The sequence below is a fragment of the Podarcis gaigeae genome (genome assembly GCF_964106915.1).
Source record: "Podarcis gaigeae genome assembly, chromosome: 15".
NCBI lineage: Eukaryota > Metazoa > Chordata > Lepidosauria > Squamata > Lacertidae > Podarcis > Podarcis gaigeae.
This window is the reverse complement of record NC_139692.1, coordinates 38,862,417-38,889,819: the sequence shown is the minus strand read 5'-3', so window position 1 is coordinate 38,889,819 and position 27,403 is coordinate 38,862,417. Positions and strand designations below refer to the sequence as shown.

General features: G+C 47.6%; 1 protein-coding gene across 9 annotated transcripts in view; it reads right to left on the bottom strand.

Annotated features, from left to right (window-relative positions):
• Positions 1-27,403, bottom strand: part of ACACA (acetyl-CoA carboxylase alpha) — a 187,110-nt gene that overhangs the window by 102,956 nt on the left and 56,751 nt on the right. For 5 of the 9 annotated variants that reach the window (XM_083714255.1, XM_083714256.1, XM_083714258.1 and 2 more), the window contains 6 exons: positions 24,784-24,908; positions 20,656-20,769; positions 15,283-15,396; positions 13,645-13,734; positions 12,410-12,528; positions 362-385 (listed from right to left, as the gene is read on the bottom strand). In XM_083714255.1, the coding sequence (XP_083570381.1) occupies positions 362-385; positions 12,410-12,528; positions 13,645-13,734; positions 15,283-15,396; positions 20,656-20,769; positions 24,784-24,908 (586 nt within the window). The remainder of the gene's footprint in view (positions 1-361; positions 386-12,409; positions 12,529-13,644; positions 13,735-15,282; positions 15,397-20,655; positions 20,770-24,783; positions 24,909-27,403) is intronic. The other 4 variants (XM_083714257.1, XM_083714259.1, XM_083714262.1 and 1 more) reach the window with 1 other exon arrangement.

The following is a 27,403-nucleotide window of genomic DNA, read 5'->3' as shown; positions in this document are numbered from 1 at the left end:
TTTAGATTGCACTGCTCCGAGGCCTGGAACTAATGTTTCAAAAGCAGGGGAGCTAAGCCCGCAAGCATGTGATGTTAAAAGTTCCACAACATGCAAAAGTTGCCTTTTAAAATGCATAAAGAGAAAGAAAGCAGCAGCAGCAGCAGCAGCAGCAGAGGAACATGTTTGGAGGAGGAGGAGGAAAGCGAAGTAGCACAAAACGGGGAGGATTTGTTAGGGTTCCAGGGATGAGAATGGGGATTCCAAAAACTATTAAAAAATTAAAAGTTAGATTGTTAAAACCTAAAGCTAGTTAAAACCTATACATCCTTCTAACAACTAAAAAATTTTTCAGATCTGAAAAGGAGGATAATTACTGTACCTGTTTAGCGTGGGTATGTTCCCTCTGTAATTAAACAACCACAGTTAGTTATAGTTTGTTAGTGAAAGCCATTGTAAAAATGAATTAAAAATCAATTAATTAAAAAAAAATCTAGAACTGTCATTCAAGCTGGTGTAAGGAGCAGAAGGCACAAGATTACATTCGTAGTAGGCAAAAAACTTGGTGCACGTTGTAGGTAGGACCGACTGGACTCAAAAAAATGAGATAATTTTCCTAAGCCGATGGCACAAAACAAGAGGAAATAGAATCCCCAAAAAGGTGAGGCAGAAAAAAGGTGGCACATTTCAAAACTATTAAGGCTCTTCCCTTCACAGATACCACAACATAAAAAATTAGTCAGAGTAGACCTAATGAAATTAATGAACACAATTAACTTAGGTCTATTAATTTTAATAGGTCCAATAACTAGCCGGATGCAACCCTAAGTGTTACAAACCCTGATTTGCAGAGTTAGTAGCACTTGGAAGTCCAGTTGAAAATACCAGTTTGATTGCAGCTAATTGATGGCCCATTCATTTCAAAGCAGGACTTCAGTGTGATGAAAGTTTTACACAACCACATTTTTCACATATGTAGGCAGAACAGAAAGTTATTGGAAAAAATGCCACCATTGCAATCATCACAGGCACATTTATCATGGATGAAATGTGCAATCCTAAACCCACTTACCTGAGAGCAAGCTGAATAGGACTTGCTTCTTAATAGACATGTATAGGATTGCACTGGGAGGCATTCTGCCATGTATTTAAGAAATCAAGAATTTAAGACGACAAACAACAGTTTAAACCAACTTCTTAAGGACTAGTGGCAAGGCACATGGGCTCTAGTAAGATTCTCACTACATGTATATTGCAAAATATGCTGTGCAAAACAACAGGAGTCACTGGCTGCATTTGAATGTCACACTAAACCATGGCTTAGAGCTACTTGTAGGAGCTGTGCTACCTATTGGGCACTTCCTTGTTCTCCTCCTTCCACACAGCCAATAGGAGTTTGGAAGCCTTTGCTTCCACTTTTGGCTAACCATTGTTTCTTGTGTCATATGGAGTGACAAAACCATAGATAACAGTAATTATGGTTTAATATAAAAAACTTCAATTTTTTTTAAAAAAAATTGAACTGGGATTGCACTCTCTTTTGGACCGAGGACCTTGGTGACCCATGGCCACATGTCAGAGTGGGTGTGGATGAAGAGCAAAACTGGGGGCAGTGCGAACTATTGCTCTCAAGGCTGCCTTCTGAAAGACTTTCCCATCAGCTGTTCTACACTATTTAAAAACATATTTAACCATTCATTGTTCACGATTCATTTTTTTAAAAAATACAGGAGCCTCGGCAAAAATGACAAATTGTGATTGTTGTGAGCTGCTTTGAGCTTGGCATTTGTCATTGGAAAAGTGGAATGCTAATATTAAAGCAAATCAAATGATTTGAGTTTTGGGGGCCACAAACTTTTTTGAGAGGGCTGGACATGGCCTGCAAGTCACAAGTTAGTCACCCCTGGTTCCAAGTAACTACAGTTATTTTAAACTACAGTTGCGGGTTCAGAAGACACTTCAAACTGTGGTTAAAACCAAAACTGTATGCTTCTAAACTCCTTTCCTGGAGAAACACAAGCTCAGGGGGAGACCAGGCTCATTCATATCTCACTAAGCCACAATTTAGTTGGATGTCCTGATGCAGCCGGTGACTATATTACAATGTATATTTTAAAATATTGTGGTACCTTTGGGGGGGCAGCAAGTTGGGTTCTAGCCAATGCTAGTTCTATTCAGAGCAGACCATTTTAAAAAATGGGCATGGGTAACTTAGCTTCCATTGATTTCACTGAGTCTACTCTGAGTAAAACATAGTTGGATGCAACCCACTGACTTTCTATGTGCCACCTTTGAATCTATTCATTGTCTGTGCAAGTAAGAGTTCCACCTGATCAAAAAATAAAATAAAATAGCAAGCTGGTTAGCCTGGCTGGTGTCCAAAGAGCTGCTTCTTTGGTTGAGCAAATCAAAAAGCATTTTGCTTAAAAAAACCAAAAAAACAAGTTTCCATCCACCCGCCTTCCCAACCTTTCCTGCAGACGTTTTCGTACTACCACTCCCATCAGCCCCAGACTGCATGGCCAGTGTTCAGGAATGAGGGGGGTTGTAGCCAAAAACATCTGGAGGGGATGAGGTTTGGGAAGGCTGTCATATTAACTCCCCTCCCCCCCCACCCGAAAAAGAAAAAAGAGCAGAGAAAGATAATCAGCTGGCCACAATTAACAGTACTGCACCCACCCCCATCATCTTGTCATTAGATCAGCTCAAAACACTTCACACACACGTAAGATGGTCTTTACAGCCAGATTAGACTAGCGGTGCACCCATTTTACAGCTGATGTAAGCTGAAGCCAAGGCAAATTAGGTGATGGGCAGGAATCCTTCCGCTGATGGCAGGATTGCTCCAAGGCTTAGAGAGAGACAAAGGACTTCTTCACACGGTTCACTATGGAACTCGCTTCTGTAAGAGGGAGTGACGACCACCAACTTGGATGGCTTTAGAAGAGGATTAGATAAATTCATGTAGTAGGACTAAGCTACTGATGGCGCTGAGCCACGATGGTTATTTTCTACCTCCACTCTCAAGAGGCAACATACCTCTGAACACCTGTTGCTGGGAATTGCACATGGAGAGAGAGGGATGCTGAGTGCAGAACCTGCTTTCAGGCTTCCCACTGAAGCATTGGATTGGCCAGTGTGAGAACAGGAGGCTGGTCTAGATGGGCCCGTGGTCCAATCCAGCGGGCTCCTCTGATGTTCTGATTTAGAAGTGTTGAGCTCAGTTCTTAAAGGTGGAAGGGCTCCAGGTAGACTGGACAGACCTTCAGGCCCTGGAGCAGCTCTCTTACCCCCAGAGCATCATTCATCCTCACCTTCTCCCCCACGACATCGCCCAGGAGGCCAAGCAATGCAGGAAGGGGCAGTGAGGCAGGCTGAAAACAAAGCTGCGTGATCCAGTCGCAGTTGAGGACTGTCAAACTGCACTGGTTTCCACTAGGCGAGACGTTACTAAATTCATGCTCCTTTCGCTTTTGTTACGGCTTGTAGCTAAACGATGCAATTGTTATTATTTATTACTGCTGCTATTAACTTATATACCGCTTCGTGACAAAATGAGCTTCCAAGCAGTAAAGTATAAAAACCAGCTACTTTTTCTGCCTGACAGTGCAATGCTACACAGAGGTCGACTCAGAAGGAAGCACCATCGAGTTTAATGGTGCATACTTCCAGGCAAGTAGATATATGTATAAATGCAGGCATTTTGAAAGAAAAACAGGGCTATTCACACAACCATTTGTGGGACATGCCAAGACAGACTCCTCAAAATGGAGTGTTGGCACAATCTTGTCTGGTGAATGCTTCCATCTGTGGCCACAGAACGACTTTAAAGTGCTTCAGGTTTGTTTTGTTTTTTAATCTAAGTCTTCGGAAGGGCGGGGGAGAGAAATGGCTTCCAGAGTGACTTACAAATCACTAAAAAGTAAAAAGTGCCATTAGGCTCACAATCTAAAAAAAGACATCACACGAAAGGAAAAATGGACTGGGTGGGAGGAGGAAATATCCAAACTCAGGCTCAAGTTCTTAGCTGCAAGTTCTTCTAATGACCAGCTGGGATGGAAATGTTCAAGAGGTGGAAATGAAAATTGCCGTGCCAATGGAGTGGTCCTGCTTTCTTTCTCTTCCCTCCCCAGCTGTAGCCTGATGGAACAGCTACTAGAGACTCAACATTGCACTGGGACACACTGTACCTCTCTGAATTGCACCTCAGATACATCACTGCCTTCCAGAGGCTGCTGGACTACAACTCCCATCAGCCCCAGCCACCAGAGCCAGTGGGCAGGGATGATGGGAGTTGTAGTCTAGCAACATCCAGAGGGCGCCATTGGCAGCCAGCCTGGCGTCAGTGTGTCAAGTGCCACAAGGCTGCCTCTCCTCTTAATCTGGATTTAATGCCGCTCTCCCTTTGGAAATCAATGCAAAACTCGCAAACCATGACAAGGAAAGCAAACAGAACACCAACACACAAATGCAGACAACACAAACTGGAGTCAACACCACAAACACGACACAGCCCTTTTCCATCATCACGTTCCAGCAAAAAGAGTTGGTATTCTGGTCACCACCAGTGCTATCTGGGTAAATTGCATTCTTGCTTAGGTTTCGAAAGGATGAGGTTCCCACCCTCGCAGCTATATTAAGGGAGAGAGGGAGACTATCATTTGCAGCACACAAAGATGGGAAATTAAGGGTCTTTTCAGAAGAACCAGTGGCGTGAAATGTGGCGGGGGGGTGGGAGATAAGGGAGCCACACCAGAGGAGCTTACGGTCTCGGAGGGGGAGCTGCTTCAAAAGTGCAGCCAGTTGTAATTGACCCTTCCGAAAACACCATCTGCAGCCAAAGCTGTGTGCTCTGAGCATGCAGGAGTGCAGAATGATGCGCTGGCAGTGGAGAAGGAAAGGGGAGCCTCCACCAACTCTCCAGTCATAAACCAACTTGGCAGAAACCTAGGAAGTAAACCCCCTTCAGGTTCCAAAGGATCTGGGCCAATCATGTCCAGAGCAAATCAAAACCAAGCCACCAAGAGGAAAGGCTGTGGCTCAGTGCTAGAGCATCTGCTTGGCATGCAGAAGGTCCCAGGTTCAATCCCCAGCCTCTCCAGGGTAGGACTGGGAAATGCTCCCTGTGTGATGTCTGAGAGAGCTGCTGCCAGTCCGAGTCAATGATACTGAGCTAGATGGACCGAAGGTCAGGCTCAGGATAAGGCAGCTTCCTATGCCTCTATCTCAAGCAGCTATCAGGGTTTGGGACTTGGGTGAGAGACCTTGGGAGCCACTACCAGCCACAGAAAGAATACTGGGCTAGATAAGCCATTTGGACCCAATAGTTCAGGCCAGTCCTGTGCCCTTCCACATAATATTGGACACAACTCCTCTAGCCATTGGTTATGTTTCCAGGGAGAGCAAGAGAGAGAAAGCCGCCACTGACTTCAGTTAGGAGCTGCTGGGCACTCAGAATCTGCACAGATGGAACTCTATATAAGTTCATTGTAAGATCTGCTAACTTTAAGAACTTGTGCATGAGCTTGCTTTTCCCTCCTCCCTCCTGTTCCCTTTTCCCTCATGTGCTGTGTCTTTTAAGATTGTGAAGCCAAGGGCAGGGGCAGCCTTAAAAAACCCTCATTTCTATAAGCCATTCAAACAGCCTTTGGGGCTAAAGGGTCAAGGGTACACAAATGCTGTAAATAAATCTATGAAAACGCTGCACTGGGATAGAGACAGGTTTTGCCATGTAGAAAGATTTGCTGATGGGTGGAAGTCGCTCTGAAAGGTAATCAGGAATGAATATAGGTGGGAGTGAATAAATATTAATAAAGGGAAGGGAAGGAAAAGGGGGAGGAGAGCACCCCAGCTAAACATTAATATGTGGGGAGGTGGGAGAGCTGATCCTTAATCTGATTTTTCCTTTCTTTCCCCTATGCACACCCCATCTTATTTTTGTTTTTCTGTTTACATCACATTGTAATCCATCTGTTATAAAACAGACAGCAACATCTTTTGTATGTCTGGGCCAAAAAGGAGTCCAATAAATATGTTGCAATGCTGTAATAAAGCTCTTGTCAGCAAACATCCCTGTAAGGTACAGCAGCATTTGATTCCCTCCTTATGGCAAAGGAAGAAGCTGAGGGCAGGAGAATGGATCTTGAGTCCTACCCCCGGTTCCTAAGTGAAACTGACCCATAGGGCATAAAGAACCTAAGAGAGCTGTGGGTCGTTTCCTCTGGATCCCCCTTTTCTTCCCCACCGGCCCAAAACTCAGGTTTGCCTTGCAGAAGAGGCACCCTGGACACAAAAGGCACCTCTGGGCTCAGCACGCCTAGAAAACGTTTGTTTGGAATTCTGTCCCCACTTGAGTCCGCCACTGCCGTCCAATTTGCATCCCATTATCCCGGCGGCTGCCCCCTCCAAACGCTGCCCTCTCGCAAGCAGGCCAGCCAAGGGAGCGGCGGCAAATTACGGCTACCTGCTGCTTAATTAACATCAAACCCACAGCACAAAACTATGGGGGATTTACAGGTGGTCCCTGGAAGCGCTCGCCTCCCTGCATCTTCTGACGGTGTGTCCCTCCCTGGCTGCAAAGAGCAGGAACCCCAAGAGTCCTAATGATACACTCCCAAGAATCCCATTCATCCCTCCAGGTTTCAGTGTAGCTTAAGAGCCACAAGGCACCACGGCTGATTTCGTATCAAGAGCCGAGTGATTGATGGAAGGCAGGCTGTTTTGCCAACTACTTAACTCTGCTAAGATGTTTCTACAGCGCCAGACATTTGAAACTTATGAGCAGATCCCTGCGATCGGACAGGTATAGCGAGGGCTATGTGGTGTTTGTGTTCTACTTTCCCGTTTCGCTTTATTCCAAGAAACAACAGACTCAATTATCTACAGCACCAGTGAGAAACAGGTTCTTCATTTTTTAAATATGGAAGAACCACCTAACCAGGAGGGTTTTGCATTCTACAGTGAGAGTCTGGTGCTGCAAACAAATGTTCAGCCAGCATTCTGAGAATCTCAGCATTCATTGTATTTATAAGGTTTCTAGACCTTATGATTGCAAAGGTTATTGGTTTCTCTTTTTAAAAGTGTGGGTATCTCAGAAGCCAGAAAACCATAAAACTCTCACTGCTACTGTACTGATAAAATTATAAACAGTCATGTTTGTATATGGTGATTCTACATCAGTAGAGGAAAGAAAATTCAAGAAGTGTTATTCATCACATTTTGAATCTGAAGGTTCCCAGGTCTTTCAGCTCCCCCCCCCCCACGCTTTCCTCAAAAATATCAAGTGTCTAACCCTCATGTCTGCTTGAAAATGTGCCAGCAACATCTGCTGAAATCGCAGAAGGCAGAGAGGTGGCTAAATAGATTTCCCATGTCCCACCCAGCTGTTTGCTCCTCTGCATGGTCTAACAGCAGAACCCAAATGGTAAAATGTTGCAGAACTAAAATTAGGGGAAGGAAAGAAAAAAATCATGCCCCATCTGTACAGAACACAGAATTCTGCTTGCCTGGGCACAGGATTTAAACTGCAGTACATCCAACCCTGCCTTTCAATCCACTATACGGCTGAGGGCTGATGTCCAACAAAGGGGTGCATTTTGCTCATGCCGAATCAAGTTTCAATGTCAAGCAATGCTAAATGCTTCATTCTCTAGAAAGGAAGATGTCATTGCTCCTTTGGGGAACACCATCTGCTCTAGAAGCTTTCCCTTAAAGGCCAGAGCTCAGTGGGGAGAGCATCTGCAATGTATGCAGAAGGTCCCATCTTTAAGCTTTGACACCTCTAGGTTGGGCTGGGAGCAAACCTTGAAACCTGGGAATCAATGGTAGGCATTGAAGAGCACTGAGCTACATGGACCCACGATATGAGTCAGTATAAAGCAGATTTCTTATTTAAATCAGCTCTTAATTCACAGCCCTGAGGACTGGGATCCTACTTTGTTTTTAGAGGCAGAGCTGTGGCTCAGTGGCAGAGCATCTGCTTTGCATGCAGAAGGTTCTCAGTTCAATCCCCGGCATCGCCAGGCAGGGCTGCGAGGGGCTCCTTGTCTGAAACCCTGGAGAGCTGCTGGTAGTCAGTGCTGGCAGTACTGAGTTAGGGAGACCAGTGGTCTGACTTGGTATAAGACGACTTCCTATGTTTCTCAGGAATGAAGGTGACAATGATAAAAAAAACAACCTACAAATCCCTCTCTCTCTTAACTCCTGCACCTGTCTTGCATTTCTTGGTTGTCCCCCAGAGGGACACAGCTCAGTGGCAAAGCACTTCTTCTGTGTGCAGATGGCCCAGGTCTTCTCCTGGTGGGACTGGGAATGCCCCTTGCCTCAAACCCTGGAGAACCACTCTGCCAGTCAGTGTTGGTAATAGTCAGCTTGATGAACCGATCGTCTGACCCTGTCTAAAAGGCAGCCTCCCATGTGCTTAATCCGGAGGACTGAAAACAGAACTAGACCTTGACACATAGGAAGACCTGGTCACAATGAGCTTCACTATCACAGGTAGGACAAACACCTGCGGCAGATTCTGAACCTGGAACCAACAAATACCAGGTAGGGACCTGATGCCTGTGCGACCAGCAAGCTCTGGAACAAGGGAGAAAATTATAGGCAGCACTCTGTGCCCACTACGATTCCCAGGAAGCAGCTGGATCAGGCAGTGAGCCCACCTTGGCCTGCATCCTGTTTTCACAGCAGTGAACCTGATGCCCCATTGGCAAGCCCACAAGAAGGACTTGAGTTCAGCAGCAGGAGTGCCCAGTGCGGTAGCTCGCACAGAATCAGGCATCCTGAGACTCAGCTTTCAGCCTTGCTTCCTTTTTCTCATGATCGTGAAGGTACACAGAGAGGTTGGTGGGATGATGGCTGCCGAAATCTCACAACGCCTGTAGAAATGTAAGACTTTTGGGGGTGGGGGAGACTTGAGGGCCCTTCCCCCCCTCTTGAGGCAGGGGGTGGGGAAAGAACTACGCAAAACCAGTAAGATTACTGAATGCAAATCTGCTCAGTTTGCATAATTCAACATTTCCTGTTGCGGAAATCAACTCTTTTCATTTTTAAGCGCGGAATGCATCCAGCCCTAACCGCTGGGTAACCAACCATACCAGGAAGGGCTGTAGCTGAGTGGTGGAGCGTCTGCTCGGCATGCAGAAGGCACCCTGGCACCTCCAGGTAGGGCTGGGAGAAAACCCTGCCTGAAACCCTGGAGAGCTGTTCCCAGCAGGTGCAGCCAATACTCAGCTAGGTGGAGGAGCGATTACGGAAGGGCAGCGTCCTGTTTTCCAAGATGATGGAACTGCTTGGAACAGCAAGCAGACCAGAAGGCATTCTGGAGACTTAAAGCTTGGCCCTTCAGAGTCAGGGCTGCCCTTCTGGTCACCCAACACACCTAAGAATGTTAACACCCCTTTGCAGCTAGATCAGGCTAGTCCAGCATCCTGTTCTCACAGTGAACAACCAGCTGCCCCCAAGTGAAACCTGCAAGCAGAACCTGAGCAAAACAGCAACAACAACAACTCTCTCAGCTTGTGATTCCCAGCAACCGGCATTCAGAAGCACACTGCACCCATAAGTGGAGGTGCAGCCTTTTCCATATCTCACCTTTGGCGACCTTTCCCCCCTTCCCACCTGGCAGGAGTTAGGACCTCATGGCTATAGCCAATCGGTGTTGATTCTCCACCTTAGCTTTGCCCATGACATGGATGTGGGCATTTCTAAGGCTTTCTCGAAGAGAGGGGGATTAACTGAGGAAAGAGGGATGACATCAGTGATAGGAAAACAGGGGGAGGGGGGAGTGGATAGCTGAAGACGGCTCCGGGATTATAGAAAAGGACCTCCAAAATAGCATGCAATTATTTGCAAATATTATCAAGTTGAAGAGAACAGATGAGACCAAATTCAATGGCCCATTTATATCATTGCTGAGAGATCTTTGTGCAGCTGGGCTTGGAGGGCTCATTCATTTCAAGCGAGCCCAGATTTTGAAGAGAGAGAGAGAGAGAGAGAGAGAGAGAGACGGGGGGGGAGGGGGCGGGAAGAGTGAGAGAAGGACCCTGTTTCACGAGATGTACTGATGGATTCTCAATGAACCGAGACCGGCCCTCGCCGGCCAATCCCGCCAAACATAAAACGAGGAGGATGAAATAAAAGGCAAAGGATATTTGGGAGACAAAGGAAAAAGAAAATAACACTCCCCACCCCCCACCCCAAAAAAGGAGGGGGGGTTGTGGGTCCTGGCTATTTTTGTGCGCATGGATCGGTTATGGATCAACAGTGGCACCCGGTGGGCAAAAAGGGATAAGGCAGGCTCATCATATCGTCTATCCAGTACGTTCCCAACCAGAACAGGACTCAAATCTGCTCCATTTGCCTTCATATAGCTTCTTAGTCTTCTGGCTGCGGGTGCAAGCCTTACTTTCCTTGGTTAAAAATCAGAGGCTCTTACACCCCAAAAGCCTTTGGCTTTGACTAATTAATATCCTACAGCCTTGTAAAGTTGGGGGGTGTTATTGTTTAATTTTGTTTTTCTTCTAACTATTTATTTGTGCTTTTACCCTGTACTGCTATCTTGTGTATAATAAACAAAAAGATAAGACGTGGAAAAGAGCAACTATCTGCCCTTGGGAGGGTTTCACAAATTTCTGTGAAATTCAGCGGCCGTTCTTCTGAGTGCACCTCCAAGCTGGAAAGGGGATAAGCCTCAAACAGAGAAGTAAACAGGTCACAATCAGCCAAGCCTATTGTGTCCCTAATTAGAAACAACTGAACAATCTCTTCTCAAGGTACAAGGCACAAAATCGACCGACCTCCACTCCAGGAGTGGGTGAGGTTTAGGCTATACATGCGGCAGAACAAGGTGGCAGGGTGACAGAGTGGACTGGACTAGTTCAGATAGGGGGACAATGGATAAAGTCATTTTAAAAGCCTCACTTCTGTGTACAAATAAATCACCGCAAGCAGACAGCTAGCCCCTCAGGGGGTAGGCTGGTCTAGAACCTCTCTCTTTGATGGACTAGTTTTTTAGCAACTATTCAAAAATAACACCCCACATTAGCAGTATGAAGCGATACAGTTCAAGTGCTCTCAGTCCTCACACAGCATTCTAGACTGTGCCTGGATATTCTGCTGAGAAATTAGGAATATTTCGCTTCCCTCCCAATAAAGTGAAACGTGTCCAATTATTTTAATAGGGTTTAGAACAGGTGACAGGACTCTCCCCCTCTTCCTTCCCCACTGAACCCAGCTAGGAAATGTTCAGGAAGTAAGAGGAGAATCAGTCCCTTCTCTCTTAAGAGTCTTTAACTTATTTCAAGCATCATTCCCTTGCTCTGCCTTTATGCAGAGCAGATGAAGCTTTCCTTGGGACAGAGTTAAGCAACTCTAGGGCTAGAAGCCAAATCCAACCCTTGGGACTTTCCCCAGGGCCACACACCCCTATGTGCCTTCCTCCTTTTCTGGCTGGAATGAGCCCTTGGACAGTGATCATTCATCTTGCTGTGGTTTGGATGCAAGAGAGGCCTGGGCACGGGTAGAAACCTTGGACTTTTGCATGGGTGGAATGCAGCCTGCGGTACAAAGATTAAGAGCGGCACCCATTGCTCCACCTACTTTCACCTCCGGCCCCGCCCACTACTAGAACCCACATGGTTGCCCATGAGGGAATGAGACCCTAGAGCTGAACATGTTTATCCACCTGACTCCTAAAAACTCATTGGCATTAAGTTGAAATGCCAGGATCAAACCGAAGTTTGAGAATTCATTGTGATCCCTGTTTTTACCTTACTTCTGTCTTCACCCCAATTTTGGGAGGTGGGGAGGGGCTGTACTACAACCCCTACAGACTTCTAAGAGGAGAGTAGGAGAAGGAACGTTTCAGAAAACCACTAGCTAGGAAATGGAGCAGGCTGAACGTTTATTCTGCCAAGGGCCAGCCACGTAGATATTGCTGCTAGCACCAAAAGCTGCTTTATGTGGAAGTGGGTTGTGTTTGCACCAATGTGGAGAAAGATTGTCCCAATACCACACAAAAATGGACCCTCACATGGAAATATTTAGAAAAACACATCTGTACTTTAATGTATGCTGGGGAAGCCTGCAGCCTCCAGATGCTGCTGGACTCCAACTCCCACCATCCCCAACCTTTCGGCCATGCTGGCTGGGGCTGATGGGAGTTGGAGTCTACAACATGCATCTGCAGGGTCACTAGTACCCCATGCCTGACATATGGACCGGCCCAACATGCTGCCCTCCATCTTGCGAAATAGCTCATGGTTCACATTCTTGGTTTCCCTTATGCCACAATTTTCCAACACATTGGACAGTTTTCTAACATGTCTCAAACTCCCGGTTCCCCCACCAATACACAGTGCCCCACCCCCAACCCTGAACTGCCCTCCACTCCAAATTGCCTCGGTGGTACATGCGAGCCGGGTCTAACCTGTTTGGATGGGAAGTGGGCAGCATGAACTGGAACTCCACCACACAAGTGTTGTCTTTCAGCTGGCGGTGCTGGACGCTGTTCAGCTCGTAGGCGATGTATGCCCTTCGAACATACACCTTGGATGGAGGAGGAGAAGGAGGAGAGGATTATCACGGAGAGTTAAAGCCATGTGGCTATTTAAAGTAATGTCCCTCCACGCCTGACAGGGACCAGAACCAACCTTAAAGATGGATTTCTAGGGAGTTGAGCCTTGGCAATGCCATTCGCATCCCCCACAATCCCTAGCCATAACCAAGTACAGCAAAACCAGTTAAGCAAAATTAGGAAATGCAAGCCTCTTATTTTACTTTTTGTGCAATAAAGCAATGCTGGTCACAGAATGTAACCAGTTGCAGTAGAATTTTATTTGGAATAGACAAACACACACACACACACACACACACACACACACACACACACACAAATCAGGGATGCAAAACCTTAGGCCTGGGATCTGAATGTGCCCTGCCAAGCCTTTCTGTATGGCCCTTGGGACTCTCCCCAGGCCACACCTCTCACACTACTTGAGTCCTTTTGCCTAGGTGGAATGTGCCCTTGAATAACACCTCTTGCTTGCCTGGATGGAGGAGACAGAGGGATGAGTGAGCGAGCGTAGACACTAACCTACTGTAAATAGGTAAAACTGACAGTGATTGCTCTGTCCACTTTTGCCTCTAAGGTAAAGGTAAAGGGACCCCTGACCATTAGGTCCAGTTGTGGACGACTCTGGGGTTGCGGCGCTCATCTCGCTTTTCTGGCCGAGGGAGCCGGCGAACAGCTTCCGGGTCATGTGGCCAGCATGACTAAGCCGCTTCTGGCGAACCAGAGCAGCGCACGGAAATGCTGTTTACCTTCCTGCCGGAGTGGTAACCTAGTTATCTACTTGCACCTTGGCATGCTTTCAAACTGCTAGGTTGGCAGGAGAAGGGACCGAGCTACGGGAGCTCACTCGGTTGTGAGGATTCGACTTCCAACCTTCTGATCGGCAAGTCCTAGGCTCAGTGGTTTAGACCACAGCGCCAACCGCGTCGCTTTTGCCTCTAGCACTACCCAAAAGATGACACGACCCTTTCTAAAGTGCTAGATGCTGGAGTGGGCAAGGATTGAAGATCAACATCATCAAAGAGAAACAGAAGGGGGACACACACACACACACATTTGCTTAAATTGTTTTAAAATGAGAAGAAACCTACCTCTAAAGCAGCCATCCTCACTACCTGGTTACTGTGATAGAAGAAGTTTGGTAGTACATCGAAGATGGATGTCTCCGAAAGAATGAGTTTCTAGACATAGGGAAGGGAATCAGAGAGGAGAAGCAGGTTTTTCTAAAATCTCGGACATTCGTTACCTTTTCCCCCTCCCTCAAAACTAAGACAAGGTCCAACACATGGTACAGACGAGAAAGCAAGAATTTGGGTGCAAAAAGTCTCCCCTCCCTCAAACCACATTTAACACACGCTTGCCTGGCAGCCACTGCGATGCAGGTGAGTGAATGGGCTGCCTGAGGCAAGATGAAGTACTCCATTCTTTCCTCTGCAGCCATCATGGAAGTCAAGTGGGCTGTGAGAATCAGGACCTCCTTCTCTTCCACAGAAATGCACTGAGTGCTTGTAGCTGCCTCCCTGCTCGCCTGCACCAGTCCTGCCAGCCCCCAGGCTAGTAAAAAGCCTCGAGGGCTACTAATTTTGGAGCAGTCATTTGCTATGCTGCTTTCATTAGAGCAGTATCTTCCAAACCAGAGTCAATCAATCATTAAATGCATTTGTTAGTCCAGAGCAGGGTTTCCCAAACTTGGGTCTCCAGCTGTGTTTGGACTACAACTCTCATCAACCCTAGCTAACAGGGCCAGTCAGTGCCGGATTTAGGTATAAGCCAAACAAGCTATAGCTTAGGGCCCTACTCTCTTGGGGGCGCCAAAAAATTAAAGGAAAAAAATAATGTGTTTACATTATTAAGTTTGTTATGAATAAAAAATCATTTTAAGATAGAGCTTAATAATTATTTCATTATTAATATACTTCTTCCTAATTGTATTTCACTATTAATATACTTTTTCTTAATTGTATTTCAGTTCAACAATTACTTTGATGAAATACATATTTTGTTATGTGCAAATGGCTCTAGATACCTATTAGGTCCATAAATCATTATATAGCATATATTCAACACAAAAAACTGTGACAATTTGTTGTTAGCTAGACATATAAAGGGCCCCATTACCTTCAGTAGCTTAGGGCCTCATCAAACCTAAATCCGGCCCTAGGACCAGTGGTCAGGAATGATGAAATTTGTAGTCCAAAAACAGGTGAACACCCAAGTTTGGAAAACCCTGGTCCAGAGTGTTCATCCACAGATAAGCAGCCTGCCATGTTACTGTATGGTAACCAACTGAAGCCTTGGCTCCTAATCAAGCTTTATCTGCAGGACTGAGCCATTTTGCTCTTTGGGTCTGCACTGGGTACCAGTTGCATCATGCAAGTCACTCACAATGCAAAGATGCTGCATAAAGTGCCCCCCCCCCCAGTCCATCTAAAGAGGAGCCTGCTTGTCGCTTCTCTGTATTACTCACTAGTCTGGACTTGCCTCCTCCCAATCACCCTTTGCTGGGGGTGGGTCATTCATTCCCATCTTCACATCAGATGGGCCTGAATCATTCAAGAGACAGCAGACTTGCCTACCCTCACAACATCTCTGCCTGAGTCTGTGTTCTCAGCCTGCCTTCTTCCAGACAGGAGCGACACTCAAGGGGTCAGCTCCTTCAAGGATGGTCCACTCTTACCCTTCCACACTCTGAAAGCAAAACTTTTTTTACTGCAAAATGAAGCCCATACCTGCAAATTCTCTATACAGAACTGATGCCCGTACATATCGATGGCCGAGAGGAAGATGGACTCCACCTGGTTATGTCGCAGCTCATAAGAGGGCAAGTGGGAAGCGATGAGGACCTAGAGAGATAAGAAGACCAGAGGGGGGGGCGGCGTTTAAAGACTGCCCAGAAAGTTTAAAAGTTGAAATTCAAACTCAGATTCAAGACCCGGTCTAGCCCTGAACTTAAAGGGAACCTATTCCAAACCCAAGCCAAGAGCTTCATAACTGACCAGAAGTTATGAAGACCCCCCCCCCCTTGGAAGCTTTTAAAGCAAGCCAGGGTGACCCTCTTGCCCTACGAGTCTGTTGCACGTGCTCACAGCATCTGGGCAAGTGCTTCAGATCACGTACGGCAGCACATTTGGAGCCCTGGTTTTATTAGGCTTTGCGATTTTGCACTGGAAAGATGGTCAGCCTGGCAGGGCTGAGCAGGGGGAGCTGTTAACTGGAAAGCGATGGCGACAGGCTACTGGGAGGGGGTGGGCACCTTGGGCTTGCTGTCAGTTTCAGCAAGTAAAAAGTAGAGTAGACTGCGGCATGTTTTTCAAGCCAGTGGTAAGAGACAGAGTGATACTCTGCAGCGAGGTTTCGTAGATTCCAGGCTGGTGGGATTTACTGCCTTTTCTTCTTCATTTGAAAACAGAATTCCTGGATCAACCAACCATAACCAGGTGCAAAAAATAAAGAACAGCTTGTCTCTGGGCTACAGGTGGGGGAGGGAGAAATTTGTTTCAGTTCACATGTAGAAGGGGACCAACTTAGTCTACACGCTTTGAAACAATTCGCAAACCAAAGCACAGGAAGCCTTCGAAATTTTCACTTTGCCAAATTTTGCAGCACAGTTCTCCAGCCAAGCAATGTGTACGAAAAAGCATATACTGGGTTAAAGTGTGTGTAAAAATGCATATAACTGTGCAAGTAACATATGGAAATGCGCTTTGTGAAAATGTGTTTGTCTTAGGCAAAACAGTGTATAAGAATGTGCATTTCTGGAGAAACTCTGCACTAAAATTCTGATTAAAATTTTAACAAGGAGTTAACTTTTAGGATGGGGGATTTGTGAATTGACGTGGAAATGTGGAGAACTGAACTTATTACTGGAAAAATTAGAAACAAATGAGAGAAACCAAAACACTGGCATATTCACCCATCTCTAAGCCGAGCGCATGCTGAATCTAGGCATTTGTTTCTAGTACCAAGAACTAAAACTGATCTCAACAGTTCTTTCACACAAAAGGCAATTTCTGGTTAGCTCTCTTCTATTTCAGCAGCCAAATTTAAGTGGAGGAAGGAGCTGTCTTGCTATCACTATTGTTAAAATAAAAATAAAAATAACAAGCTGCAAGTCAGAAAGTTTTGCAGATCTCCTGCAAATCACCCAGTAAACTAGGAACACAGGTCAAGCCAGCTTAGACCTGCCCATACAGACTGACCATACATTCCCAGCTGTATGGGTCTGAACCTGGGACCTCCTACATGCAAAACAAATGTTTCACCCTTCTAAAGCAAGTTCCCAGTCCTCATGGTTGTGAATTCAGAGCTGGATTAACTGGGGCATAGGAAGCTGCCTTATATAGGGTCAGGCCATTGCCCCTCTATCTCTAATCTGACTGGCAGCAGCTCTCCAAGATTTCAGGCAGGGATCTTTGCCTGCCTAGAGATGCCATGAGGGACTGAATCTTCTGCATGCAGGGCAGCAAGGCAGTTGCTCTGCCACTGAGCTATAGCCCTTCCCCTACCCTGCAAAGAACTCAGGTGGGTACAGCTCACTGTTAGAAAGAAAGGGGAATGGAATGGAGTATCCCAGAAATGGCTATCTGGAAACCTAAAACAGGGGCACTTCATGCTGCAACAACTTGTTATTGTTCTCTCTCTCTCTCTCCCCTATCTGTGAAAGCTAGAAATAAGAATCTCTATGGACAGAAGTTGTATACCCCAGAGGTCTTCTTGCAGTGTTTCTGATGATCACAGAGACCTCTGTTCAGCCACCCTCAATTTCATCCAGCAAGGCATTACTTTATTTCAATAAAGTAATTTGATCCAGCAAGGTATGCCTTCAGATCTCAGCTCCACCAATAAAAAAATAACCTTCATTAATTGGACTACTGCAATGCACTCTACATGGGGCTACCTTTGAAGGTGACCTGGAAACTACAACTAATCCAGAATGCGGTAGCTAGACTGGCGAATGGCCACCGAGACCATATAACACCGGTCCTGAAAGACCTACACTGGCTCCCAGTACGTTTCCAAGCACAATTCAGAGTGTTGGTGCTGACCTTTAAAGCCCTAAACAGCCTCGGCCCAGTATACCTGAAGGAGCATCTCCACCCCCATCGTTCAGCCCAGACACTGAGGTCCAGCACTGAGGGCCTTCTGGCGGTTCCCTCCCTGCGAGAACTGAGCTTACAGGGAACCAGGCCTTCTCGGTAGTGGCGCCTGCCCTGTGGAACGCCCTACCATCAGATGTCAAGGAAATAAACAACTATCCGACCTTTAAAAGACATCAGAAAGTAGCCCGGTTTAGGGAAGTTTTTAATGTTTGATCGCTATTTTATTATTACTATTCTGCTGGGAGCCACCCAAGTGGCTGGGGAAACCCAGTCAGATGGGCGGGGTATAAATAATAAATTTATATCCCTATCCAAGCTTGGCTAAAAAAGAGTCCAGCTATTTTCGGTGGGGCCTACTCCCAGGGAAAGCACATTTACACCGCTTTGCAGCCTTAGCAGAGACCAAATTCCACCCTGCCAAGCTCTGATTTCTCACGGATTCCAAGGAAGGGCTTCCTAAAACATTGGAAATACAGGCTCTTGTTTTGGACAACGGAGCCCCAGGTGGGGGGAGCTGCTTCACAAGCCCAAAGTCAGCAAGGGGGAAAAGGACGGGGGCGACGGCAGAGGGAAAACGCCACCGCGATGCCAATGGCAGCATGATAAAGACATCCGCCAGAGCGGCGGCGGCAGAGTCCCCAGTGTGCCACTGAGGGGTTCAGTGACTCTGAATAGTTCAAGGGCGAGGATAGCAATCCGGCGGAAGACAGAAAAGGTCACAGAGCAGCTTCAAACGCCCGCTCACTTTCAATGCTCATGCACTGGAATTAAGAGAAAGGAAAGGAAGCAGAGATTCACCTCCCTCACCTAAAAGATTTTTTTTTTAAAGAGCCAGCCTCCCTGCTGAAAGACTTTTTTGAATGGAAATTGGGGAGAGTGTGGAAGAAGGGAGCAAGGGAGCCAGGGAGGGAGGGAGAGGGACAAACTACCAGGGGAAGAGAATTATTGTGAGGCAATTAGATCCTGTTTGGTCTTTTCCCCTCTCTCCCACTACTTTAATTATACAGAAAAGCCACTAGTGACGGAGATGGGCTTGAAGAGAGAACTCTCCAGGTGTGCATCTGGCATTTAAATTGGAACCCAAGGTAGATAACCTTGGTAAGGGGGGAGGATTGAGAGGGGAGGTGTGAGGGGAACACAAAATAAGAGTTTTATTTCAGGCCTTCTGAAAAAAGGGGGCAAGTGATTTCCATCAGTCCCTGGAGAGACGCTCAAGAGATACCACACTCCTTCGTTGGCGCGACGCATATCAGCGAATTTCCTCTTTGTTCCAAGGATCTCAGGCCAAATGCAGCTTGGTTGTTTTTGTTTTCCCTTTTCCAATTTGGGTGTTGAACAGCAGCAGGCAAATGGGACACTGAGCCAGAGGAACAGGGAGGAAAGGTAGCGTGACATCCTGTTTGCAACCACAGTCCTGACACATGATCTGGAAACAGGAGAGGGGTGACTCTTTCCACCTGTGGTTCCCCGCAGAGGTTGGTCTTTCCTGCCCTTCCAGATAAGTGCCTGGGCAGAGCCTTAGGTGCCAGCTGAAGGCCAAAGAGCGCAAAGGCCTCCTGCCTTCTGGTTCTAAGCCGTGCCGGAGAAACCCAATGCCACCAGTCCAAATCCCGCTGAGAAAGGAGCTGCTTGACTTCTGCCACTACACTCTTGCTTTTCAAGAAACTGTAGCCTTGCAGAGTGCACAGTATGATGCTCTTGGGAGCTGCGCTAGAGCTGCATTAGGTGCTTTTCTTAAGGAAGAGATGGGAGTTTCCTGATTAACAGAATCTGGAACCAAGCAGGCAGTAGTGCACAGTAGTCCAACCCATTACCCACCACCAGGGTTTCTTAATACACTGTCCTAAGGTGGTGGCGTTGCCTGTCGGCATCTGAGCACATGGAAGGCTGACGACACATCCTGGCAAGGGGTGTTGCCAAGTCCCAGGCCTTGGCCTTGAAAAGCAGGTTTAGTGGCCCATCCGCAGGGTTTCAGGGCAGCAGCTTTAAACTCGGGACCCTTAGTGCCTCTCAAGGCCCTAGTCAAGGAGTTTTGCGTGATTGTCTGATTAGCGTTCAATTTGTTATTGATGATTTAGGTCAGGGGTCGGCCACCTAAGGCCCATGGGCCACAAGCGGGCCACCAGCGAGTCCCCGCGCACTGCGCTAAACCGCAGACACGATCCAGCCCACAGAGCGATCTCCGCAGGAGTAAACTGGCTCAGGCAAGGTAAACCTTGCCGATCCCTGATTTAGGGCAAGGGGTGGAACTCAGGCCCAGGAGCCAGATGTGGCCCCCAGGCCTCCCTATCTGGCCCTTGAAACTCCTTAGGATATTGCCCCTCCCCAGCCCTGCTCTGTGGCTCCACAGAGTGCTTCTGGCCAGCTAGAACCTGTCCTTGGAACTGCAAGGATGCCTCTTCCCTGCCTGGAAGGGTTGTCTGGGTGTATGGCAGCGTGCGTACCCTTCGGTAATTAATTAATTAATACTGCTTAATGCCAAAAGCAATTTCTAAGCGGTTTGCAAAATACGAAAACCAGCCAAATATTAAACACCCATAATTAAAATGCACGCTGAAAGAATCCTTTAGGAAGGGAAGCATCATATTCACTGGCTCTGGCCCCGTGTGCTGCTGGCATGCAGCCACATACCCCCAGAAGCTCTTTCATGGGAGGATATAGTCCCAAAGCAGATAAAGGCTCCCCCACCCCTGCTTCTGGTTATCTTGGAGATTGGGTTACTGGGAAAGGGCTCAGTGCGTAGTGCACCGGATTGGCAAGCGGAAGGTCCTAGGTTGGACCCTTGGCATCCTCAGGTGGGGCCTGCCTAAAATCCTGGAGAGCCGCTGCGAGTCAGGGTAGACAATGCTGAGTTAGATGGACCAATGGTTTGGACAAGGCAGCTTCCTAGGCTCCTATGGATGCAGCAAAGAGGACGAAAAGGGGAGTCTGATCCTGCACTGAGAAGCAAACAAGAGGCCCCACCCCCACCCAGCCCCCAGCATGGAAAGAACAGCTTGGTACCTGGCGGGCCCGCAGGGCGACCTTGGCATTGGTGGTCTTGCTGAGCTGGGTCAGCTCCGTCAAGATGTTAATGAGCTCGTCCGTCAAGGTCGGATCTCGTCCGCACAGCTGGTCCTGGAGAGGAGGAGGGGAGAAATATGGGGAAAGTGATTTGCAAACGTTTTGCCCAAGTGCCACAGACACGGAAAGAGCCGGGAAGGTTGCAAGAGGCAGGAAAAAGTGGGGAAGGGTTCAAAAAACAACAGCAACAGCCCTCAAGTGAAAGAGCTTCATGGCTGAAATGGAAGGAGTTTTCCAATCCTTCTTATGGAAATGGCCCCTTCCGTAACCTCAAAAGGATACGCCCAAGCCATTGACAGAGAACAGATCACTAATTTTTTTAAAAAGTCATTAATTAAAATATTTTATGTTTTAACATTTATTGATTTATTGTGGTGCAGCACCATCCATAGACATAGTGCTGCTGCCTTGGAGGTGTGAGGGTGGTTTTTGTAACATAAAGGTGGCTCGAAAGAAAAGACATTAAACAAATGAATAAAACATTTAGCCCTTTTTTCAGATCAAAATAATACAGAAGCAGAGGAGGCCTCCAGGTAGGGCTGAAACCTGGAGAGCTGCTGCCTGTCAGTGTAGGCAATACTGAACTGTATAGACCAATGGCATAAGGCAGCTTCCTATATTGCTATGTTCCAATGTAAAATCTGTACACTGGGGAGACTTTGCAGGGACATTACAGTCTTGGAACTGAGCTCTGTTCCCTGCCCAGCCTGGCTCACTCTGCAGCTCCTTTCCTTGATGTAGGCAAAACAGCCACTGTCACACACCTAAGACAGGAGGATCAGGGGAACTCAAAGATCTGCAGAGGATGTGGGGGGAGAACATCCGCAAAATGAGGACTGAGTATGCTCAGCACCCCCAGAATTGTGGCTGGCAATGGAATGGAGTGTCCTGAAAGAGGGCAGGGAAGGGTGTGTGGAATGGAGCACCCTGGAAATGGGCATGGCTTACACCCTCAGCAGGAACACTTGACATTGCACCTTTTAAAAAATAAATAAATTGTATTTTAATTTTTTGAGGGCTTCTGTTTTTACCTCTGCCTAGGATATGCCGCAGGCCACCACGACGTGGGCCTATTTGCAGGCTTCCCAGAAAGGCACCTGGGCTGGCGACTGTAGGAAAGAGAAGCAGCAACACTGGATTTGGGGATGGGGTTGGGAGACGGACCTTGTTCTGGTCCAGAGTGGGGCTCTTGTTATAGGGCCTGTTTCGCCCTATAGGGAGGGAGACAATAAGTCCCTTCCCATTTTAAAAAATTCCTCAACAGGTGATCCAAGCGAAAAAGGAAGGAAGGAAGGAAGGAAGGAAGGAAGGAAGGAAGGAAGGAAGGAAGGAAGGGTGTTTGGGACCAGGGAGAGAAGTTTAAAGCCCCTTCCTCCTCGGAAGAAGAAATCGCCAAGCGAACGACAACAAGAAAACAAAGCAGCGCGGCGGCACTCTCATTGGCTCCGGCCTGCCCTGATTGGCAAAGGCGGCGAGCGAAAAAGCCTCAAACGGGTTCTTTGACAAGGCCTAACGCCTCCCCGGCACCCCCATGTAATTACACACTTGAGTGACTGGACTCTGAAGAAAATTGAAGGCCTGAGCTGCGAACAGCTGCCATTTTCTCTCTCCATCATGCCGGCATGATTACTTGAGAAATGAACAGCCCCGGCTCAAAGCTACTCCAGAATTCTCAGAGGAAATATGGCTCCGTGTTCAAATAATGAGATTCTTAAGGCAAGCGTTACTTACAATCACACCGCAAAAAAAGAGAGAGAAAGGAAGGGGGGAGGAGGGGGAGAGGAGGGGGAAGAGGGGTTTTTTGTTTTGTTTTTTTAAAGCAAGGTATATCTTATAAATTAGTATTTAAAGAACCCGGGGACTGTCTGGGCAGCCATGTTACTTGTCAGCTGTTCTTATTAAAGAGAGAGGGAGGAAAGGGCTTTGATTTTTAAAAATTGAGATTTGGCAATCAATTTTTTTTTAGTGACAAGAATCCACAAAGTCTTTAGCAAAAAAAAAAAAAGGTGGGTGGGTGAGCAAGGGGAGATGAGGGGGTTGGGAAGGAGAACTCCATTAATTAGCATCTTCGAAAGCATGACACAGACTATGATTGATGCCATCAATCCTGGTGTTAACTCTCCCACGTGACCCATAAAAAGGCATTTTCTTCACTGAAGTGTTATTTTTAAAATGAGTCGAAAGGGCTTTTCCCTCTCTCTCCCTCCCTCCGCTCCCCTTTTTCAGGAACTGAAAAAGTGGGGGACAATGCCCATGTTTCAGATCTATTTTTTTAAGGTGGGTGGGATGTTAGCACCTCATCTTACAGCAAATAAATCCAAACGCAGAACCCTTGGTCCTCCAGAGGTTGGTGAAGAGAAACTCCCCTTGGGCCATGCTTGCTGTGGGTGTTGGGAGTTGTAGTTAAGCAGCCTCCGGAAGGCCCAAAGGTTTCCCACACCCGCTTTGAGGGTTCTTGCCAATTAAGTCCTACTCAGAGTAGACCTGCTGAAATTAATGGGCCTACGTTGCTGATGTCTATAGACTTCCCTCTGCCTAGGATACAACCCAGAAAATATATGATGTACCGTATTTTTTGCTCTATAAGGCGCACCAGACCATAAGACGCACCTTGTTTTTGGAGGAGGAAAACAAGAAAAAAATATTCTGAATCCCAGGGGCCAGAACAGCAAGAGGGATCGCTGCGCAGTGAAAACAGCAATCCCTCTTGCTGTTCTGGCTTCTGGGATAGCTGTGCAGCCTGCATTCGCTCTATAAGACGCACACACATTTCCCCTTACTTTTTAGGAGGGAAAAAGTGAGTCTTATAGAGCAAATAATACAGTAATTAGAGAGGTGCCACAGCTAGAGGGCAGAGCATCTGCTGGGCATGCAGAAATTTCCAGGTTCAATCGCCAGCATCTTCAGGTAGGCCTGGGAAGGACCTCCATCTGAAACCCTGGACAGCCACTGCCAGTCAGTGTGGACGGGACTAGCTTATATGGCAGAATGGTCTGACTCAGTATACAGAAGCTTCCCATGTTCCTTCAAGCTTTCCAGCTGTGCATCAAGTCCTGCGGATGCCAATTTGCACATCGGGACAATGTGTTACATTTGGTATCCGAGCTGACTGCTGTGTCTGTTAGGGAGAAGAGAAGCTGCAGAGGCGCAAACTTTTCTTCCTTTCTTTTGTTTAATGCTATCTTATCATTTGTCCCAATGCCCTGGGTGGTCAGTACATGACACAGACCTCCAAATGTTGCTAGTCTGCAACTCCTTCCCTTCCCTAAACACTGGCCGTGATGGCTGCTGGGACCTGGCAATCCAACAACATCTGGGAGGCACCCGTTTGAGGAAAATGGATTCAGCTGCATCATTGTTTTGGAGTAAGTGGAAGCAGCGGCTGGTGCCCACTAGGACTGGTGGGGCAGAATACAGGGAGACCTGATGTTGGTGGAGTCAGAGCCAATGATAGACAGAGCCACTCCATAATTGGTTGTAAGTAAGATGACAGGCAGGTGGTTCCCCATTCACCCAAATGGACTAATCTCTCTTCCTCTCTCTTTCATATATACTCATGCATGTACAATTACATACACACACACATATCCATTTAGATACATTATTTGCAGCACCAGCAAAGAAAACCAGGGCAGGTATTTTGAATAATGTGTCAGCGGATGGCAAAGACAACTGTTTAATCTGAATAAACTAGATCACAAGAAGCCTTCAGACAATGTGGTTCAGTTATGCTTCGTATGCTAAGTGAGAATCGGGACCCTTAATTTTATGTCAGTGTTTTGGGCATGCTATAGCCTATGGCTGCAATAAGTGGCAAATATTGATTGCATTCCTTTATTTTCAAAACAAACAAACAAAAAACCCTCCAAACCAAAATCTGACTTACAGAAGCTTGCACACTAGTTAGAGTAACTTAAGGACGTCTGTGCCCAGTTGCTGGCCACAGACTGTGTGTGTGTGTGTGTGTGTGTGTGTGTGTGTGTTAAAAAGGCTCCAGACAAGCAAACAAACCTCTGAGCAATGAATGGGGCTAGAAAAAGTCCAAAGAACAAAACCTCATTGACTTACGATAAGCATTGTCACGAGAAGATTCTTCTTGGTGACTTGGGCGTGGGAGAAGATGTAGTTGAGGACAGTGTTCATGTCCGTTTTATTCTCTTCTCGAAGGGCGAAGACACATTTATCGTAGTGACCTAAGGCCAGAATGCAAGGTGTTATGTATATACATACCGAGGATCCTTAATCAGAGGCGCCTTATAAGAGATGCTGCCTTACAGCAGATCAGAGAATTTGTCCATTACAGTATTGTCCACACAGACCACCAGTGGCTCTCCAGGTCTGAGGGCACTCCCATACCGTCAAAGGTAAATGTAGATCTACCAGATCTCTGGCTGCTTTTGCAGTGGAGCCACAAGGTTTACTTCTGTCTCCCAGTTGTAATAATGAATAGCGACAATGGCAATAACAAAACAGCTTCCCTCAGCTCCCACCCTGCCTCCCACGGCACTTGAGCTTGCTTTTTCCTCCTTCCTGGTGCTGGGAGAGAGTCCTGCCTCAAATCCTGGAAAGCTGCTGCCGGTCTGTGTAGACAAGAGTGGGAAAGATGGACCAACGGGAGGCCTCCTATGTTCCTTCCAAGAACAGAGAAGGACATTCCAGCTCCGCTTATCTGTGGGGTTTGGGTGATGCAAGCCCAAAGCTAGCAACCTGAAATTGCCTGAGCCCAACAGGTAAGTGGAACTCAAATGTCAGCAAAGTCCGCACCAAGAATTCCATAACTGGGGTGCTGCTGTGGAGAAGACCCTCTCTGTGTCTGGAGACTGGACCCCTAATCTGTTAGGTAGCTAGCCGTGCGCCTTATAGCAAGCCAGAGCACTGGTCCACCTTGTTCAGCATTGTTTACACTGGCTGGCAGCAGCTCCCAGGGCTGACAATGAAACGGACTCCCTTGAAAAGTGGTGGACTCTCTCCTTCGCTGGAGGTTTCTAAGTAGAGTTTGGATGGTCATCTGTCATGAATGCTGTAGCCAAGATTCCTGCGTTGCAGGGGGCTGGGATAGATGACCTTTGGGGGTCCCTTACAACTCATTCAAGATGCAAACACGAATCTTTCCCAACCCTACCTAGAGAGGCAGGAGGCTGAGCCAGAAAGCAAATGTCCTACCACTGAGCTATGGCCCTTCCAAGGTGCACCCTCGGCTCATACAGAAGACGGCCAAGCCAAGAAGGCTCTGCAACAAACAGAGCCTGCTTTGCACACAAATACTTGTGCAAAGTGAGCCTCGAGGGGAAGGCGCTTGAAACGCCACCTATCTCCCCCCTTAGCCTGCCACCTACCCCATTCACTGCTCCTTAAGAGAAAAGCCAGAACGCTGGATTTTCCATTACAAGGTCATCTGCTGCACCGATCTGGAGTGGAAATTAATCTCCCAATTCTCAAGAAGAGGATAGCAAGGCTTGCAAAAAGGCGACAGCGGGAGGGTTTCCCCTCTACATATCCAGAACTGAGAGCTGTGCAGTCTGCTACTGCCACCTGGTGGCCATGGGCGGCGGAAGGACATCAGAAGAGTCCTGTAGTGTAGCTGACCAGGCCAGAAGCCCCTCCAGCATCCTGCTCTCACAGCAGCCAGCCAGATGCACAGACACACACACACCCATAGGAAGCCCACAAGCAGGACCTGAGTGCGGCAATAGCGACTCTCCCCACTTGCGAGTCCCAGCGACTGATATTTAGAGTCAGAGTGCCTCCATTAATTTGCCTGCTCCTTTTTAAAAGCCATCAGAGTCCAGGAGTCGCAAACCATTTTAGGTTCACAAACACACGCGGATTTTTCATCAAGTGCTGTGGGTGCTCCTCCACTCAGGTCTCGTTTCTAGAATGGTTTATAATCAGCCCCTCTTCCCAGGCAACTCTGCAGCTCCTAACTGCACCCTTAGCTAAGTACAGTTCCCAGGATTCTCTGGGGGAAGCTGCGACTGTTTAAAGTGGTAGAACAGTACTTGAAATTATGGTGCGGATGGAGCCTAGCTCTTGCCTAAACCCTGCATGGCCTTAACTTGTATTTAGCATAAGTTGCCACCTGGTGGCCAGACTTCTTCTTGCAACACTTCTATCCAAGCTGCAAAATACAGTGGTGCCCCGCAAGACGAACGCCTCGCAAGACGGAAAACCCGCTAGACGAAAGGGTTTTCCGTTTTGGAGGCGCTTCGCAAAATGAATTTCCCTATGGGCTTCCTTCGCAAGACAAAAGCCCATAGGGAAATCTCCGGGACAGCAGGGAAGCGCAGCGCGTGTTCCCCACTGTCCTCGGACCTCCTCCGAAGGCTGGCGGTGGGGCGGAGAGACCTCCTCCCGCCGCCAGCCTTCGGAAGGCTGTTCCGAAGGCTGGCGGCGGGAGGAGGTCTCTCCGCCCCACCGGCAGCCTTCAGAAGGCTGCTCCGAAGGGTGGCGGCGGGAGGAGGTCTCTCCGCTCCACCGGCAGCCTTCGGAAGGCTGCTCCGAAGGCTGGAGGTGGGGCGGAGAGACCTTCTCCCCGCGCCAGCCTTCAGATGGCTGTCCTGAAGACTTGTGGTGGGAGGATGGTTTTCCTTCCCACCGCCAACTTTCAGAATGCTGTTCTGAATGTTGGCGTGGGGAGGAAAAACCCTCCTCCCACCACAAGCCCCAGGAACAGAGGAGAAGCGCTGCG